The sequence below is a fragment of the Neolamprologus multifasciatus genome, chromosome 11 (assembly GCF_963576455.1).
Source record: "Neolamprologus multifasciatus chromosome 11, fNeoMul1.2, whole genome shotgun sequence".
Classification (NCBI taxonomy): domain Eukaryota; kingdom Metazoa; phylum Chordata; class Actinopteri; order Cichliformes; family Cichlidae; genus Neolamprologus; species Neolamprologus multifasciatus.
This window is the reverse complement of record NC_140449.1, coordinates 3,508,833-3,529,078: the sequence shown is the minus strand read 5'-3', so window position 1 is coordinate 3,529,078 and position 20,246 is coordinate 3,508,833. Positions and strand designations below refer to the sequence as shown.

General features: G+C 38.8%; 1 protein-coding gene across 1 annotated transcript; it reads left to right on the top strand.

The window, feature by feature from the left end:
* The first annotated feature begins 11,771 nt into the window (after positions 1 to 11,771).
* LOC146507620 (uncharacterized) lies at positions 11,772 to 18,486 on the top strand. The gene is made up of 7 exons (XM_085176484.1): positions 11,772 to 11,871; positions 11,967 to 12,359; positions 12,439 to 12,658; positions 12,786 to 12,997; positions 13,111 to 13,258; positions 17,410 to 17,519; positions 17,856 to 18,486. The coding sequence occupies exons 1-7, from the start codon at positions 11,773 to 11,775 to the stop codon at positions 18,165 to 18,167; spliced, it is 1,494 nt and encodes a 497-aa protein (XP_085032610.1). The 5' UTR covers position 11,772; the 3' UTR covers positions 18,168 to 18,486.
* The last annotated feature ends 1,760 nt before the right edge of the window (positions 18,487 to 20,246 follow it).

The following is a 20,246-nucleotide window of genomic DNA, read 5'->3' as shown; positions in this document are numbered from 1 at the left end:
ACTCCAGCAGCTGTGGGATTACATTGTTATCTGGGAACAGTTGCCTGAATTGATTAAGATGATTTTCTATCATTTCTTTTAGTTTGGACACAGTTTGTAAAGACACAACTGGGGTAAAAAGTATTTTAACAATTTCAATTAAATCCAAAATAATCTGGATAAAGGGATTTTTCTCTACAACACTGTACAATGAGAATGGCAAAATCTTGATCAATATAAGCATTTGTCCAGAGGATTGTTTGAGTCTGTTGTCACTTGAAGCTCAAGTAGCAATACTAATTGGTGAAGGCTTGTCACGTATGTCCACTGATGAAAAAGGAAAGTTCTGCATGGCAGAATTAAACAAGTCCAATTCCAAATTTCCAGATAAAACAAGGTATTTCAACACACACTTAATTTCCATTGGTGCCACTCCTTCAAGAATTACATGCATAATATCCTGTGGCATCTGCTCTATGAGATTAAAACCTGGGAAATCAACTAATTTGCTTTGTCTATTTATGCCAAAAGTCGTTTTGAGCGAGGATTTCAAAAATTCAGTAGTTGCCCTTTCTATTTCAATGCACTGCCTAATGTGTTCGTCCAATGTCCGTCTGGTGAAACTATGTTCATTGAAATTTTCTTGCATTTCATCAAAAGTACACTCACAATGACGACATTTGCTATACGCAAAACCAACTCCTTCCTTAAATCCTGCAAGCTCATGCTGGGCAAGAGTGTCTCCACACACAGCAACAACTGCTCCATTTAAATAAAATTCCCCATTGACAGTGTTAATCATAACACCATCGTACAGTAACTTCAAGTCCTCATTGATTCTCCGTAGTATTATATCTACCCCACACTCATCTATGTCCTATAGACTTTGCGATTGCGAGAAGTCTGATGGAAGCCAACTTTGATCTAAACTTAGGGTCTATGTTGCCTAAGGTGTAATAAAACATTAGTAGTTTATTTACACTCGCACGTGATCCTAGGGGGTTACACATTTCTATCTCATCAGAATATAGTATCAGTTGTAAAGCAGAGTTCTTTGAAAACAGTGGGTGGGTTTTGAAAATAATTCCATCATTAATGTCATACAAAAAACTGGCGTTGGGGCAACTCTGAGGTCCAGCACTGAGCATGTCAAATAGTCTTGAATTGGATAATAGCTGTTTCAAACTTTCAATCAAAGGAATGTAGTAGAAAGACTTGTTTTTGATTGCAAGAACTCTCGATTCTCCCTTTTTAACTCTACAGGCATACTTGGAAATGATGATCTCCTCAGGTGTGACAGGGTTGAAATGCATCTGTGTTACACGGTCCTGTAGGTTTGAAGCTGCACATATGGGAAAGGGATCCTGAAAGTTGTCCAGTGTTGAAAGAACTTCTTGTTGTAAAGGTCCATTGCTGTCGGGTTGCCTTTCAAGGATGGTCTTTATTTTTCCCCTCAAGGACGTTAGAAGAGCTGTTTGATACTGTTGGACACCAAGGACAATGTTGTTGACACTCCTCTGATGGGGGAAAAAAAAACACATCAGAAACATGAAAATGTAAGTAGAAAATATAACAGAAGCAAAATGCAACTCTATTTCTTTAGCTCAAATTAATGAGCCACTGAATGTTGTAATTTACCAGGGGAGCAGTAGAAGAAGAAATCAGCCAATAATTGGCATTGTTTTGCATGACATGCCACATGCATGACTCACGTGGCACAAACACATTGCACTGAGCAAGATGGAGGAGCATGAAAGGTTACAACAGAAAGAGGGAACAAATGATTACCTCATTTATTATTTTTTATGTAATTCTACTTCATTTGTCTTTTATGCCTAAAAGTGAACACATTTTACTCTGTTAAGCCTATTTTAACTGTTGAGTGTGCCCAGAGTTACATACATTGCAGTGAACTGCACAAATCTTGTGCTTAACTTCTTCGTAATGTACATTTGTTCTTAATAACTTATATAGGTGAAAGTAATAGCTGAATAAAACCAGTGATGAAAAACAATCAATTAATTGCAAAGATAGTGGACAGATTATGAAAAAAAATCATTAGTTGCAGCCTTACATTGAACCAGACTTATTAACAAGTTAACAATGACACCCCCATAATATCAGATGAAGCAGTACCTGTGATAGGTGGCATTGCTCCCGCACACCAATAGCAAATGCAGCTGCACATCTGGCAAGATCAACAGTTTCTCTTTTACCCTACAGGACAAAAAGAAAAACAATTGTGTAAGAAAAATGACTCACTCAGAATGTGTTTCAAATTCCACCAGATGCAAAACAAAACAAAGAAATATTCCAAACTGTTGTACATTTTTGCTATTAAAAGATTCCTACTACAATGGATAGCTAATGAAGCTGCAAATGTTATGAATAATTTAAGAGTTATTTAATGAAACTTAACCAATCTTTATGGAATCTACTCTGAAGTTAACTGAAAGAAAAATTTGAAAGCTGCTTGGTTCATGGAGCATCTAACAACAACCAAGGCAACACTGGTAAATAATGAGTTTATTTATTATGTTGAAGTATGGTAACTAAGCCTACATTGTTGTGCAAGCCTGAATTTCAGCGGATTCATGCATTTGAAATTCAGCACTGGCCTTCATACCTATTAAAATATTCTAATCAAGTAGTTTATCTCAGAAAACACATAACTTTAAAACTATAACCTTCACTTGAACTCTCTAGTTAGGCTTTACTGCAGTTTTACTAAAGCTGAATTGGGGTAACTGTGCTTGGTTAAGGTTAAACAACACACATACATTTAAAAATTCGCACGCGTACACACAGAAACACATAAAGTACATTACCTGATTCTGACGAGGTGTTTGAAGCTCAGCTGCGTCTTGCTCCATCACGTTCTGACTTTCCTGCTGCTCCTCCTCCAACACCTCCAATGTGACTGGGGGGTCTAGTGGTGGTGGCTCTACTTCAGTGCCATTGCCATTGCTAACAGTTTGTCTGGGTTCGGCAGTATAGTCGGCAAAAATGGCTGTACCAAAATTTTCGCCTCCTAATACATTTGCATCGGATGAAGCTGTCAGCCATCCTGTAGGCGGGTTCCCAGTGGCGATGTATTTGTGGATGTGTGCATCTGAGATGGTGGTAAAACGAGTTGAAAACACGGTAATCTTCGGCGCATCCATCGACTCCACAAATGACACGGAAATTCAATTCAATTTTATTTATATAGCGCCAAATCACAACAAAAGTCGCCTCAAGGCGCTTCGGAAATCTGGACTGCGACTGTGTGCAGTATTAATGTGACTTAAGAGAGACTTCAATGTTAATGCCACAAAGACGAAGCAAATCACACACCTCCAACAGGCCATTGTATTAGACTAAAGTCAAGCAGAAAATATGTTGCAGTGTGGAGCTGTTGCTGCGCTAGTTTGGAAAATACCAAGTTCATGGGGGGAGGGGGGTATTACAAACTGTAGCTGTAAAAACAAAAAATGGTCACAAATAAGGTCAAACGAAATAACACCTATAAGAGTTTATTTTAAATCAATGAAGAAGAAATTTACCTATGATACTGACTGTGTTTTATGAACGTACAAACCACTAAATTGTATATAGAAGCAAAAATTGAGATGTCCACCCCCTTCATGTTCCATGTTAGTTGTTACCTAACTCCGTTTGAATTTGGAGTCACAGGAATCTTCTGCACCTGAGCGTTGAAAGAAAAACTGTAAGAGAAAACTTCGTCAAGAAAGAGAGGTAAGCAATTTTAATTTTTCGAATGTAAGTAGTGTGTAGTCTAATCACTGTTTTAAAGTCAAGCGGACAGAATAATAAATTTAATTTAGGAGTAATGTAGCATGCTAACGGATGCTAGCGTTAGCTTAGCAGCCCTCGCATGTGGTTCAGAGAACATTTAGTGAAGTATCTACTGTAATGTTGTGAGAATTCCTAGCTATGCTATTTATAAGGGGCAATGTTAGCCGTTTGTATTAACTTAAGTTAATAGGCACACTGAGAATTTCTTTCAATTAGCAAGAGAGCTAATTAACCACATTCAGGGTTTTCCAATTGTCTTTGACTCATTTACTAGCTGCTTGAATTCCCTCAAGAGGTGTGGGTTTAAATTAATATTTTGATATTAATTGGATTTATTAAAGTGGGCTCAAAACAGTGTTATTCAGGAATCAGGCTGGTTGGTAAAACAAGTAGTGCTGTGTATCGATTCAAAATTGAAACAGAAGATGGCAGCACTGCATGTACAAGGATGCCAGCTGCCGTTAAACCCCGAAGAAGAAGAAGCTGTATCCCAGAATTCATAGCGCGGCCTAGCTCAGTTTCTAAAAATGGCAGCAGCTAGTTAGTTTTAAAATTTCTCTTATTACTCTTTCTAGGTCACAAAATAAACGTTTAACATATTTTCAGGCGAGAATGTAGCTGTGTAAACCTCAAATATCTGCTCAGTTTATCAAGACACCACATATTTTCAAAAGCGCTCCGACATTTTCGGAGACGTCTGTTACCCACTAGCTCGATAGCTAGCCGGGGGCTAGGCTCACTAGAGCCGTGAGAACACCGGACTCCCGGCAAATCGTTTTCAAACCCACCGCCGTCTTTCACTACTCAGGTTAAACATGATATATAAGTCACTTAAATAACTTAAAAATGTTATTGTTTGGCTTTTTTCAGTATTTTATTTGTTCCTGAGTAAATCGGTTTGGCTGAGATTAAAGTTATAGTTTTTACACAGCTGAATAAACGTCAAGCAGACAGCTGATTATCAGAAGTGTGAGATGCTCGAGAATTTACTCCGGTGTCCTGTTATATTTTAGATAGCAATGAGCAATCTGCAAATTTCTTTAAAATTTAATAAACTATCATCTTGTCTTTATTTTTAGTTAGCACATACCTTAAACACTTAAAGCTGTAAGCTAATGATAGTTATATAAGAGCAGATGCTGCTGGTGCAATAAGCTGTACATTTTACGTCCTTTTTTTTTTTTTTTTTTTTTTTGCCTGTCCCGTTTGGCTCTTTTGCCATCAGAATTATTGTCTAAAGGCGAAGAAAGATGCCCAACGGATTTTCTTTACCAAATTGACCATCCCAGCTTTGCCGTAATGGTCCATTTGATTCACCTTTTATTCTTTATTTTATTTTCACTTGCTGAATACGGGACAGACTTGACTGGGGGAAAGAAAAGGGAGAAAGAAAGAGGGAAAGAAAAACAGTTGAGAAGAGGGACGGGGGAGAAGGGCAAAAAACAAAAACCAACAGAATAAGCAGAAGAAAAAAAAAATAAAAAAAATACATATATCGATCACCTGGATCACCTGTTGAGAAAGAAAAAAGAAAACAAGCAGAAGAAAACGAGAGTAATACAATAAAACACATCACAATGATATATGGGAATATGACAGTAAATACTAAATATTAAACATTATTGTGCAGCACGTAAGATCGACAGCACAGTGTGCATTGAGGTAGGAGCCAAAAAGGGTGTAGTTTGTGTGTGTGATCACCCGTGTGTACACCTGTGAGCATGGACGCGCTTGTTTTCTTAAAAGGTTCCCTCATGTAATGATCTGCTAGAGGGTGTGGGGGGCCACTGCCCCGTCCTCCAGGGCATGAAGCAGGTATGGAGGAGATCAAAACTCCAGACATCCAGAGGCCCCCAGAACACAAGAGACCAAGGAAGACCAACAGAGGGGCAGCCGTGCCACTGTCCCAGAAAGAGCTGAGGAGAGTCCCAGATGAGGGGTCACCCAGCAGCCACGGAGCAGAAGCCAGGGGGGGTTGCAGTGACGTGCCCGTGAGCTCCGCCGGCAGCCAGCTGTGCCTGAGTGACCGAGCCCCAGGCCGAGAGGCCGGGGGCACCCCACCTCCGAAGTGGCCCAAGCGAGCCCCAGGCTCCAGGCCCCGATAAGCAGCCGCCAAGGAGTGAGCCGGTGTGTACCCGGACGCCCACCCCCGGACACAAAGAACCACCAACGCACCGATGTCTGAGGGAGTCCGCCCCCGGCAGGGGAAGTGGTGGGGGGAGATAGGCCTCCAAACCTTGGAGGGCCTGAGCTGTCCTCAGAGAGGTGGCATCTGATACCCAACCTGACATATAGACACAGACATACAGGCACACACAGATACAAACATCCATTCCCACCCTCATGCTCTCATATGCACTTACTCCACACTCAACCAACGTAGAGACAGACATAAAGAGACGCTGTACACACAATCACACTCCCCAAGCGTACTCTACGAACCGGGTCTAGGTACCCTTGCCCCTGGAGGGGGGGAACTGCACCCAGACCCAGGTTGTGTTACCCTTTTCCCTGCGGTGGGGAGAAGCAGACCGCCCCGACTCCGCAGCAGCAGGGAGGCCCCACATTCCGGATCCCAGTCGGACGGCCAACTCCTCCTCCTAGCCCCCCTGCTCCAGCAGAAAGCAGAGAACGAGGGTGAGAGAAGACTCCTAACCTCCCTCCACCCGCTCATTGTAGTGTTGATGTATGTGTGTTCTAAGGTGCATTTAAAACCCAGGAGGGCATGGAGCTACCTGCCAGAGAGCAGCAGGTAAGCGCATAGCCCCTCCTGATAGCCCTCAATGTCTACGTGTATTTAAAATTGAGAGGTGGGCAACGACGCCGGGGGTGATGTGTACACCCTGATGGTAATTGGGATTCCGTGTAGCGTGCCCACCCCCAAGATCCTATATGTATGTGTAATGAGAGTGGGAGTAATGTGAATGTCTAAGTTGCGGGATAAAATTGAGGCAGAGGCAGCCAGAAGGGGACAGAGGGGGGGGTTACCTCCTCTGCACCCTGGTGACACACCCCTACTCCAAGGCCCTGCATGTGTGGGTGGTTGTGGTGGAGCGGGAAGAGGGAGGCAGCTGGAGATGGGGAGGGAAGGAAGGGAGGGGCAAGTGACCCCTCCCTGGGGCCAGCTCCCCCGCTGACCCCAGTAGGCACCCCCATACTCCGCGACCCGCCAGGGAAGGGGGGCCCAGGCCCATCCGAACCGGGGCCCAGTGCAGCGGCGCCGCCCGGCCCCACAGAGCCCGGGGCAGTCCACCCAACCCCACAATCGAGAAAACTGCACCCACCCCATCATCCACTCATCTTCCAGACTACATAAGACAATAGACGCCCAGGCTGAGATCTTCCTCCACCTCTCCTGTATCTCCCCCTCTTGCAGAGAGAGTTCCTGAGAGAGGAAAGCTCCTGCAAGATGTGACAACCCCCCCCCCCCCCCCCACCAGTTGAAGAGCCCCCCAGGTGGCTCGGCGCACCGGCGGCACCCTGCGCCAGTGGCGGGCCCCCATATACCCACCGGCCCACAACCCCGGCAACACACCAACCAGGACCCAGGCCCCCGAGGCCCGGCCAGGGCCCCAGGCCAGAGCCGGAGCGCCCCCAGAACCTCACGCCCGTCCCGGACCCACCCAGGAGCAGCCAGGCTACCAGGTCAGTAACCCCCGTCCGTCAGCACAGACCCTCCCCTAGCCCCGCTGCACGTAGCCACGAGGAAGCCGTCACCTAAGAGCCAACAGAGCCCCTAATTGGCCATGACGGCTACCCCGGGTTGAGCCCCCCAAGGAAGATGCTCCCGGGGAACCCCCCGACGCCCTAAGCCTGACCCTACCCCCACACCAATCACAACAGTGAAGGCGAGACCAAAATATGACCCCCCACCCCCACTAGGTGATGGAGCTGATCAGAGGAGCCCAGAGCGATTGATCTGATGTGGTGGCAGAAGCTGTATCAAGACTAATGTAATCTAATAGATAATTTCTATATTGGTTAGAATTAAGATTGTTTTTATTTTTCCAGTTCATGAGGACTGTTTTCTTGGCTATGCATAGGGCAGTGAAAACCATATGGGCTATATTCTTTTCTGAAGTGACATTATCTAAGCTGCCCAACAAACACACTAAGGGGGAAGTTGGAATGTTACATTTCAGACACTTTGATAAGTCTTCACATATCTCGCGCCAAAACTTCTGAACTGGTGGACAGAACCAAAGAGCGTGGATATAATTGTCCGGTGAATTGGTTTGGCAGTGTGAGCAGTTGTTGGTAGATGCAAAGCCCATCTTGAACATCCGATGACCTGTATAGTGCACTCTATGTAGTATTTTGTATTGAATTAATTGAAGACTGGGATTTCTGATTAGATGAAAGGTTTTTAAGCAAATCTGAGACCAGAAGTTTTGGTCTAAGTTAACTGATAAATCCGCTTCCCATTTTGCAATAGGAAGTGATATTGATTCATCTGTTTTAGAAAGCATTCTGTATATTTTGGATAGTAATTTGGGGGTTTTAAGAGTAAAAAATTGAACCACACTTGGTGGTGTTTGTAGTTCAACTTGACCCAGTTTAAATTTCTTTTTTATTATGGATTTAATTTGTTGATATTCTAAAAATCTTTTCTTGTTGATCCCATATTGTGTAACTAGTCTGTCAAATGAAATAAATTCTGTTCCTTCTAGTATATGTTCTACATATTTGATTCCTTTACCATTCCAATCTGAAAAGTTTATCATATTATTGTTTTGTAATATGTCAGGGTTGTTCCAGATAGGTGTACGTTTGCATGGGATTAATGAAGACTCTGTCAACTTCAGAAACTCCCACCATGCTGTCAGAGAAGAGCTGATGTTGATGCTTTTGAAGCATTCATGTCGTTGGATGTTTGAGCTGATAAATGGTAGATCTGAAATCTCTAGATTATTGCAAAGTGCTTGTTCTACATCTAGCCAAGGTTCATCTAAGAGGGTATGTTTTAGCCATCCTGAGATAAACTGAAGCCTGTTGGCTAAGAAGTAGTGCTGAAAGTTAGGTAGTTCTAATCCTCCTTTATCCTTGGTCTTTTGTAGTGTTTTTAAGCTTATACGTGGGGGCTTATTTTTCCAAAGGAATTTGGACATATATGAATCTAGAGATCTGAACCAATCTTGCGGCGGTTTAGTTGGGATCATTGAGAATAAATAATTTATTTTTGGTAATACCATCATTTTTATAGCAGCAACCCTTCCCATGAGTGATATGGGTAGACATTTCCATCTAGCCAGATCACCTTCTACTTTCTTTAAAAGTGGGGTATGGTTTAATTTAGTTAGATCTGCAAGCTTGGGAGAAATATTAATACCTAAATATTTTATATTTCCCGATTGCAGTGGAGTAGAAGAGGAATTATGGAAGCAGCAATTAATAGGAAGGACTGTAGATTTTGACCAGTTAATTGAGTAATCTGATATTCTTGAAAAGAGTTTATCAATTCAATCACCCCAGAAATATTGGTTTGTGAATTTTGGAGAAAGAGTAACACATCATCAGCATAAAGGCTGATTTTATGTTCTACGTTCTTGCATTTTATGCCCTTAATTGCTGAATTCTGTCTAATTGCTGCTGCTAGTGGTTCGATAAAAATTGCAAACAGTGAAGGGGAGAGTGGGCATCCCTGCCTGGTGCCCCTCAGGTGACATAAGCTGGAGGATGTCTGGTCATTTGTTCTGACACAAGCTGTTGGGGAATTATATAATATTTTTAACCAGTTGATGAAAGAAGATCCAAAACCAAATTTGTGTAAAGTTGCAAATAGAAATTTCCAGTTAACTCTGTCAAACGCTTTTTCTGCATCTAAGGAAAATATTGTAGTTTCAAGGTTTTTACTGTATGAGTAGTCTATCAAATTAAGTAATCTACGTGTATTTGTTGATGAGTGCCTACCTTTTATGAAACCAGTTTGGTCAGGATGAATTAAGAGGGGGGTTATTTTCTCTAGTCTCTTCGAGAGAGCTTTGCAGATTATTTTGAGGTCTACATTAATAAGGGATATTGGACGATAGCTTGAGGGATATACAGGGTCTTTGCCTGGTTTTAGCAGGAGATTAATGTTTGCAGAATTCATATTTGATGGAAGTCTGCCCTTTTCTTTGATTTCTAACAACGTTCTGTAAAAAACTGGTGCTAGAATTGTCCAGAATTCTTTGTAGAATTCTGCAGGAAAGCCGTCTGGACCTGGAGCCTTATTATTGGACATATTTATCAGGGCTTCCTGGAGTTCACCTGATGTCAGTGGCGAATCCAGTGCCATTGCTTGAGAGTCTAATAATTTTGGGAGAGTTATGTTGTCTAAAAATTGATCAATTTCCTTTTTAGATGGGTTTATTTGTGGTGAATACAACGTTTTATAGAAATCCCTGAAAATGTTGTTTATTTGTTTCGGTTCATATATTGTGTTCCCAGATGAATCTTGAACAGCACATATAGTTGTTTTTTCTTTATTTATTTTTAACTGGTTTGCTAGAAATTTACCGGATTTATTACTATGTTCATAATTTTGTAAGCGTAGTCTTTGTACTAAGAATTTTGTTTTTCTATCAATTATCTCATTTAATTCTAGTTTTGTTTTGCGTATTTTGTTCAATGTTTCCTGATCTTGGTGGGACGCGTAGGCTTCTTCTAGTGATTTGATGTTTTTTTCTAATTCCTGAATATTTTTGTTTTCTTTTTTCTTTTTATGTGATGAGAAAGAAATTATTTTACCTCTCATCACAGCTTTCCCTGCTTCCCATAAAACAGAAGCTGATGTTCCGGGAGTGTCATTAAAGTCTAAATATGAAGTCCACTCTTTTTTAAAATATTTAATAAAGTCTTCATCTTTAAGCAGTGATGTATTAAATCTCCAGTTTTTACTTGGCATAGTATTATTCTTGTGCATTAGTGTTAAAGATACAGGAGCATGATCGCTGACAACTATAGGGTGAATCTCAGTGTCTGAAACGTCACTCAGCAGTGAGCTGCTGACCAAAAAATAATCTAGACGAGAGTAGGAGTGATAAACATGTGAAAAAAAAGTATATTCCTTACTGGTGGGGTGAAGGGAGCGCCATGCATCGCAAAGACCAAAGTCGCTCATATACTGTTTGATTATATTTGTGGACTGCCAATTACGCTGAGTTCCTGCTGTATTGAGCCTATCCATTTCTTCATTCAGTCCAAGGTTGAGGTCGCCTCCAAGCACAAGTGTGCCATCTAAGTGTTCAGAGAGTGCACTGAAAAAACCGTGAAAGAATGAGGGATCATCAGCATTTGGACCATATACACTTACAATACATAGCTTTTTATCAAGTATAGATAGTTTAATGATTAAGAATCTGCCCTCTGGATCTATAACTGTATCGAGTACTGTGAAATTAATTTTTTTATGAATAATTAATTTTTTTATGAATTGTACATTTTACGTCCAATGGATGATGATCTGATTAGTCGACTAATCGCAAAAATAATCGGTGACTAGTCGACTATCAAAATAATCATTTGTGGCAGCCCTAGTCAGCATAATCTTATTGATGAAATTCAATGACACAAATCTGGGTGAGTAAAAGTTCACCGGGCAATATTGTATAACCCTTTCAGACCTCAGCCTGGCTGTCTGGACATTTCTTTTCTATTATAGCTTTCAAATCAAAACGATTCTTTGACGTGAATCAATTTGATTCTCATGGGACTCAATTAAGATTCAACTTTTCAAATGTTTTTAACATAACACTAATTGTAAACATTTGTCTTGCAGGTGACTGAGCAATGGAGAAGCTGGATGATGTAACAGTATATGTCTTTAAAGGTTATATTTCATAATATATTTGTGTATATATATATATATATATATATATATATATATATATATATATATATATATATATATATATATACATAAATAAATAAAAAACAGTTTTGTTTGTGCAGTTATGTGCTTGCACAGTTTAACTGGTGTTTGTCTTTTTGTTAGCTGCAAGCATTGATGAGCGCATGCTTTTAACATTGACCCGTGATGATCTGAGGGACCTTTTTTCTGGGCCTGAGAACTTTCTCAGAAGAAAACATGTGTGGTCAATAATTCATCCTGAGGTATTATGTAAAAAATATTTAGTTCAACTAATCTCCAGAAAGTATGCTTTTATTTTAGCAGTACTTGACATTTTTATTTTCTCACCCTAAACCAGGAAGACCATCCTTTACCACAGAAACCTGAAACAACTTCTTCACCCAGGGTAGTTGCAACAGGCCCTCCAACTGCTGATGCTAATGTAAGCCAGCTGAAAACCTTGCAGCTCCCCAGTCCTCCGGAATATGTTGTGTACACCGACAGTGAGTTGGAGAAATGCCGAAAGAGTTACCTGGAGTTGGCCTGCTCTGGCAGGGAACAGGCATGCGTCATGTCAAAAGAACTGAGATGCAGATTGGTGAGAAATACAATCACAAGTATGGTGTCCCTTTTGAGAGCGAGCCAAGGCCAAATGGAGCGATACCCCTCTAAGACCGAAATCACTGCAATGGCTAAAAAAGTTGTGGAATATTATCCTATGCTGCAGGATAATGATGCAAGCGTAAAACACGTAAGTTCTTGTATTTGTGTCTCATATATAAATCATTTTGTTTTGTTCAGGGGCCATGATATATATGTATTTTCACCAGGAGAGCATTAATGCCAAGTTACAAAAAAGGCTGCAAAATATGAAAACCCCAGTAAAAAGGCAAGGACCAACACCGGAGAGGGGACGGCCCAAGAGAAGGCTCACTGACCTCTCCCCAAGGGATGAAGAAGCTGATGATGAAGATGCTGATCGCAGTTCTTCCAGTGGTGCATCTACTCTGTTATCACCTGTCAGAAATTCTGACGATGCCTCCACTTCATGTGAGTACATACATGTAATTTTGTAAAATGGTTATCAACACACAGCCAGCAGTAGCTAATGTTTTGTGGAAGTCTACTTCAGTAACAATGAAAAACCAAAATGCTCTTGTACTTCTCTCTATCTTAGCTGACAAGGATAGTCGGCAAATACAAGCAAGACATTACAAAACATTACAAGAAATGTGCAAGAAGGCAAAACCAAACCAAGAAGATGTGTCCCAGATATTAGACCTCGAGTTTGAAGCCAGAAGATCCTTCATTGACTCAGACACCATGAAAGAGGAGAACAGAGCTCACCTCATCTTGGATGCATATCCATGCTTTAAAGAATTGCATCATGTAAGTTTTTGGAAGAGTTAATCAATAATCACTTTAATTTCAAATATATTTGGTGTGGTAGTAAAGTTATTTTGATTTTATTTGTTTACTTATTTTTTTTAAACTTATTGTAGGCGTTGGGTGAGCTTCGCAGAATTTTGGATCCCCACAACAACAAATTCATCAGTCAAGTAAAACTGAGATGGGAAGAATTCTGCTCCAGGGTAGAGTTCTACGGTGTGTCAAAGAAGGCAATGAATCCACCAATGACCATGGACAAAAGTAAGTTTTACCATTTGAATACAAAGTTCTCATCCTTTAAGATTTATGTACATCTGGCCGTTCATTGTCGCAGTCAGCTGGGAGTAATCAAGCAAGACGGTCGCTCACAGCTCAGAGCCGTTCAGCCGGTAATATTCAAACTTTTCAAACTTCTCCGAGAAACAGACCTCGCCCAGCAGGCCTGAGTTTGCTGCTTTCTGGAAGCTCTTCTGAGTAAACCCACAGACTATTATACTCTGGCTTTACAGCTTTAAGAAACAGACAGTTAATCTCATATTCAAGAAATTAGCTTTAGCAAAAATTAGCATTAGCTACCAGCAGCTGCTAGCTCGCCAGTTAAAATAAAAGAAGAAAGGACTCCTGGACTGGAATGGCTGGTTAAGATAAATATTTATTGGAGACTCACGAGTAACAAAAACTAAAGACAGTATGCCACCCAAGAAAGGCCCAACACCAGAGGAGGTCGAGGATATAAAAACCTCACTCGGAGCACTGTGCGGAGACGTGGCCGCAATCAGGGCGCAGCAGGAGCTGCTTCTGGGGCTTTTGGAGGAGGTAGAACAGCTACGCCTCCAAAATGCCGAGAAGGACAGACGAATTGTGGATCTCGAGCGGCGGACACGTCGACATGGACACGTTGAAATCAATTCTCCAACAGAAAGTAATTGATCTAGATTGTGAATATAAGGAGCATAATATAATAGACCCAGAAATAGATTCTGAAAGTAATTTTCTTTCTTCTTTTGTTAAAAATTGTAATTATTTCACACAGGAACAATATGAAAAAAAAATCAACCTAGACGGGAAGCTCTCATTAATTCATTTTAACAGCAGAAGTATGTACTCTAATTTTGATTTCATTAAGGACTACTTGCAACAATTTTCTCGCCCCTTCAGTGTTATAGCCATCACTGAAACTTGGTTCAATGTCGATAAAGGAATAGATTTCTGTTTGAATGGATATGATTTAAAATACATGAATAGATTAAATAAGGCGGGCGGCGGGGTTGCTATATATGTTCATAACTCTATAAAATATAATGTAACAACTATGTCTATGGCTATTGATGGAATTTTGGAATGTTTGACTATTGAGATCATGAATGAAAAAAAGAGAAATGTTATAATAAGTTGCATATATCGGACACCCAGTTCAAGTATTGACACTTTTTATGAATGGATAGAAAAAATGTTTGCTTCGGTGAACCAAAAATCACTATTCATCTGTGGTGATTTTAATATTGACTTGCTAAATCCAACAAGATTAAAAGCCATTGATGACTTTACTGACACGATGTACAGCTTATCACTATATCCAACAATAACAAAGCCAAGCAGAATAACATCACATAGCGCCACTATTATTGACAACATTTTTACTAATGTCATGGATTTCCAAATTAATAGTGGCCTCCTTGTCTGTGACATAACTGACCACTTACCAGTTTTTACTTTGTGTGACTGTGATTTAAAAAAAATAGATACCAAGATTACGATAGCAAAGCGAACAATAAATGAAGAAGCAATTCATGCCTTCAATTTCGATTTAGCACAACAAGATTGGAGTTCGGTGTATGAAGAGTCAGATGTGGACAAGGCTTAGGATAATTTCCTAGATATATTCACTATGTTGTACAATAAACATTGTCCTGTAAATGAACACAAGACAAAGAAAAAAAAGATAAAAAGTCCTTGGTTCACAAAAGGAATTATCAATGCTTGCAAAAAGAAAAACAATCTGTATAAACAGTTCATCAAAGTAAAAACAAAAGAAGTGGAACAAAGATATAAAACATATAGAAATAAATTGACTGATATTATAAGAACAAGTAAACAACTTTATTATAGAAGAAGATTATATGAAAATAAAAACAATGTAAAAGGAACTTGGGATGTGTTAAATAACTTAATTAAACAAGGATCTTCTGGAACATCATATCCTGAATGTTTCATTGATGCAAATGGTGAAAATCATAACATGAGTAACATTGTAGATGGGTTCAATAAATTTTTTATAAATGTTGGCCCTGAACTAGCAGCGGACATCCCGTGTCAAAAAAATGAAAATATCAGTAATATAAAATCAAATCCCTTTTCACTGTTCCTCTCAGCTACAAATGAGCAAGAAGTAATAAATATCACATTAAAATGTAAAAGTAAGTATTCAATGGATTATCATGACATAAATATGTCTGTAGTTAAACAGGTTATTCTGAATATTGCTAGTCCCTTAACATATGTCTGTAATTTATCATTTCAGTCCGGTTGTTTTCCAAAAAAAATGAAAATTGCGAAAGTAATACCACTATATAAAAGTAATGACAAACACAGTTTTACCAATTATAGGCCTATTTCTCTACTGCCTCAATTCTCAAAAATTCTGGAAAAACTTTTTAATTCAAGATTAGAAAAATTCCTTGAAAAACATCAAATAATAAATGTTGGTCAGTATGGTTTCAGAACGCAAAGAACCACTTCAATGGCGATAATTGAGGCAGTAGAAGAAATTACTAATGCACTGGATAAAAATAAATATGCAGTTGGTATTTTTGTTGATCTCAAAAAGGCCTTCGACACAATCAGTCACTCAATTTTATTGGATAAATTGGAATGATATGGTATTCGAGGGAAAGCTGGTAACTGGTTAAAAAGTTACCTAACGGGTCGGGAACAATATGTTAGCATAGGGCATTACCATTCAGAGAAACTTGGTATTACATGTGGTGTTCCCCAAGGGTCAGTGTTGGGACCAAAACTTTTCAATGTATACATAAATGATATTTTTGATGTTTCTCAAGTACTTAAACTCATACTGTTCGCAGATGACACCAACATATTTTTTAGTAGCGATGATTATACTGATCTTGTAATGACCGTAAACAGGGAGCTAAAATTAATAAAAAAATGGATGGATATAAATAAATTATCATTAAATATAAATAAAACTAAAGCAATGTTTTTCGGTAATTTAAAATATAATATAGAATTACCAATTATCACTGAAGGTGTACCAATTGATAATGTGAGTGAAAACAAATTTTTGGGAGTCGTAATTGATAACAAAATTTCATGGAAACCACACGTCAGACACATAAAAACCAAAATTTCCAGAAGCCTCGCAGTTTTGAACAAAGTGAAACCATACCTTGATAAAGATGCACTTTGTACTCTGTACTGTACCCTGGTTCTTCCATATCTTACATATTGTGTGGAAGTGTGGGGAAACACATATAAAAATACAACTAATCCATTAGTCACAGTACAGAAACGAGCACTGCGTATTATTCACAAGGCTGGTTATCTAGATCATACTCACAAACTCTTTCTTCAGGCAAAGTTACTTAAATTCCAGGATCTGGTTAATTACAATACATCTATAATCTTATACAAAGCCTTTAATAAACTTCTACCTACAAATTTACAAATTATATTTGAAATTCGAGAAAGGGTTTATAATGTGAGAGGCTTCAGGGAATTCAAATTACCCAGAACTCGAACAACCCGTAAAGGTTTTTGTGTGTCTGTATGTGGTGTGAAAATCTGGAACAGTCTGAGTTTACAACTGAAACAATGCAAAAATATTCATAGATTTAAATTCCTCTACAAACAGTTGGTCTGGTCACAGTATACTCAATGATGGTTTTAGTGTGCTCTGTAATGTCTGTTCTCTTACCATTGCTGGTATGGATTCCAAAAAAAAAAAAAAAAAGTGTGTGCATATGTATGTATATGTGTGTAGATATATATGTATGTATGTATATGTATGTGTGTTTGTCACTATGTAATTATTATTGCCTGTTACCTGTGGTACCGCAATTTATAATTATTATTATAATATAAGAGATTATATTTTCTGTATTTAGTTATGATGGTTCTAATTGTTGTTGCGAGCTGCCGTTGAGATGCTTGCATGTGCCCGGGGCTGTTGATGGTTTGTTGGTGGGAAGCTTATTGTTTTTTGTTGATGAGTGAGTATAGGGGTGGGATTTAATAAGTTTTCTTCGTCCCACTCCTTTTCAGGTAACTTTTGTTTTTTGTTTTGTGCACTTTATGTTCAATATATGTATTTTGTTGTGCCTGAAATGAATAAATAAATGAATGAATGAATGAATGAATGAATGTTTATGAAGGTTTGTTTTTGCTTTGTCCAGCTGAAGCCCACCTTGCACTGATGAAGGCTCTTCCAACGCTCTTTCCCACACCTGCCCATCCACCAAAAAAGATGGGGAATGCTTCTGAAGCATTTCTACATGTCCCGAAGGTAAGTTTTGTAAAATTTGCTTATAAAGATCTACAGAAAATTTGGCAAACGAAATATTTCGGTCAAACATGACTCAAAAATGCTTTTTCGGTTTCAGCCGAAAGACTTAAATCTATAATTTATTGTTTTCATTAATTTAGAACGTATTTAATGTACACAAGTGTGGTCACATAAGGAGTCGCTTGACACTGATAAACCATAAGTCAAAACTACTATAAAATGTGTGTAACCAACAAAGAACAAGATAATGACGCCTCCGACGTTATGACCAAATCCCAGCAAAAAAACATACAATTAACATAAGATGTTAACTGTCATGTCTTTTGTGTCTTGCAGCCTACAGAAGATCCAGATGGTGTCCTCCAGAAACGAAGCTTGTCATGTCCAGTAGTGATGTTTGATGGCTGCAAGTGTGTCATTGCTGTTGGTAATTTACCAGTTACAACTTTTGACAAAGAAAAACTTGGTGAGGCTATAATATATGTGATGGCATACTTTTATGCACTCCATCTGACTTACCCCAAATGCGTGGCAACCCTGCTGTCTGTCATTCAGACAGAAGTTCTCCAGGATGCCATTCATGAGCATGACACTACATCATCTTACAGAAAAGCCCTGGCAGAATGGCATGCATTTATTGGAAAGTAGTGTGTAAATTTCAGATAAGATTAGGAGAGGGCACTTCTGTTTTGTTTTTTCAATCTGGGTCTTATTTCTAAAATGGAAAATGTTCATTTACTCACCCAGACAAGTTTTGTGGTATTTGGTGTCACTCGGAAGAAATTTGAATCTTTGTGGTCTTCCTATGTCACTCGTCAATTTTAATGGGGCAATGGCGAAACCCCTAAGGCTGTTGAAATGTTGAAACCACTTAAACAAACTCATAATGTTGGACCTGTACTGTTCAATTGTATCTTTATTATCTGCAGGTTATTGTTAAAGTGGACAAATAAAGATGGACACTTTTGCTCTGTTTCAGTTTTGTTTTGTCCTTAATCAGCAATATAATCTTAAAGTAGTGTTTAGCTAAATTTAAAAAGAAGAAATATCTTTAAAATGATTTAATGTACTAGTTTTTAGATTATTTGCCTTGATTTGTTCATTAGAATAAGTATTTTATGCCTATTTTCAGATTTAATTTCTTCAACATTTCACTTAGAACAAGTGGTTAAAGCTTATTTTAAGTTTCAATTGTTCTGATTTGTTGCCTGGAATAAGTGTAAAAGACTTATTTTTAGCTTTATTTAAATCTCTTCAAGAAATCTTATTAAGAAAAAAACACTTACCCCATGGGCAGATAATTTCACTTGTTTTAAGCAAATCTTCACCAAAAATAAGTGTATTTTTCTAGTATTAAGGAGGTGGGTTTTTGCAGTGCATTTAAATGTAATTTAAATAATTTATTGATTTGACAACATAAAACTGATTCTATGTAGGTCACTGTCAGTGTGTGCAACACAAAATTCATTTAGACATTAATTTGCATAAATATGCATATGCTTGGCCTACCATTTAGAACCGAAAGGTTGCAATCATCCAAACCCTCCATGATTTACTGGTGTAGTTTTTGTAAGAACTTTTCCCCGAGGACAGAAAAACATATATGTTTGGGTCAAAAAGAAAAACTGAGTCAAGACACCACCTGCCATGGATCCAAAGTCTATGCAATCAGACACCTGGATAAGGTGCAAAAGACAGACTAAGTAGAGCCTGTGTTACTTCCATGGTTAAGTCTTATAAAATTGCTCACTTAAAATTTATGACAAGGCTATTCCAAACTAGTTTTCAAACTAAAACTAATAGTGCCCAACTGCTTGTCAAATCATTCAACAAATGATCAAAGCTCAGATTAGGCCACTTCATCCATAAGAAAAAAATGTTACCTCACTTCAGCAAGGTTAGAGTGACCTGATTTATATGAATAGTTTACAACATAAATAATTGGAAGTAAGTTCACATCTCCAACTTACAATAGTTTATATGATTAATCATAATCTGCTGGAAATGAAGCTTAAAGTAAATCTATAGGTAAAGATGTCTTTCATGAATGTGCGTTATTTTATTCCCTTGTGTTATCTTTAATTTCATTACCCAAACTGGACTTGCAAATAAAATTTGAATAAACTCATGTTGGTTAAGTGTAATTTTGAGAGTTAACTCTTGATCACTTAAGTAAATCCTCATTTAAGCTAAATATAGATCTGTCCTACACCCCTGTCTTTTTCCATAACAAAAAAAATTAAGCAGCAGGGAACACTGGATGTAAGACGACAGTTTGACTGGTGCTGGAGCTGCAGGCTTAAGTTATCCTTAAGTGAATTTGAAAACAGCGTTGTAAAGTTATGAGCCCGATTGTGAGATTTGTCTCAAACCAGTATCGGTCCTCCCAAGTCGCACACACAAACACACCAAGCACAGTGCAGACAGAGAGCGCGCGGCTTAAGAAGGAAAAAAATACACTGCAGCTTTTTATTTTCCGTGGGTGGGACACCCAAAACGGACTTTTGCAAAGGCGGATATCAACTGTAGTTATATATTGAACACGAAACTAAATTTACCCAACTAGCACCATTAATAACTGTAAACTCTCACTGCATGCTAACAATTCAGCAAACTGTATGAGGTAAGCTAGCTAGCTGGCAGTTTTGGCTAACTACCCATTAGTAGTCAACTGATAATACTGCCTCGAAACTTAATATTTGACCACGACTGATGTTACTACAGTAA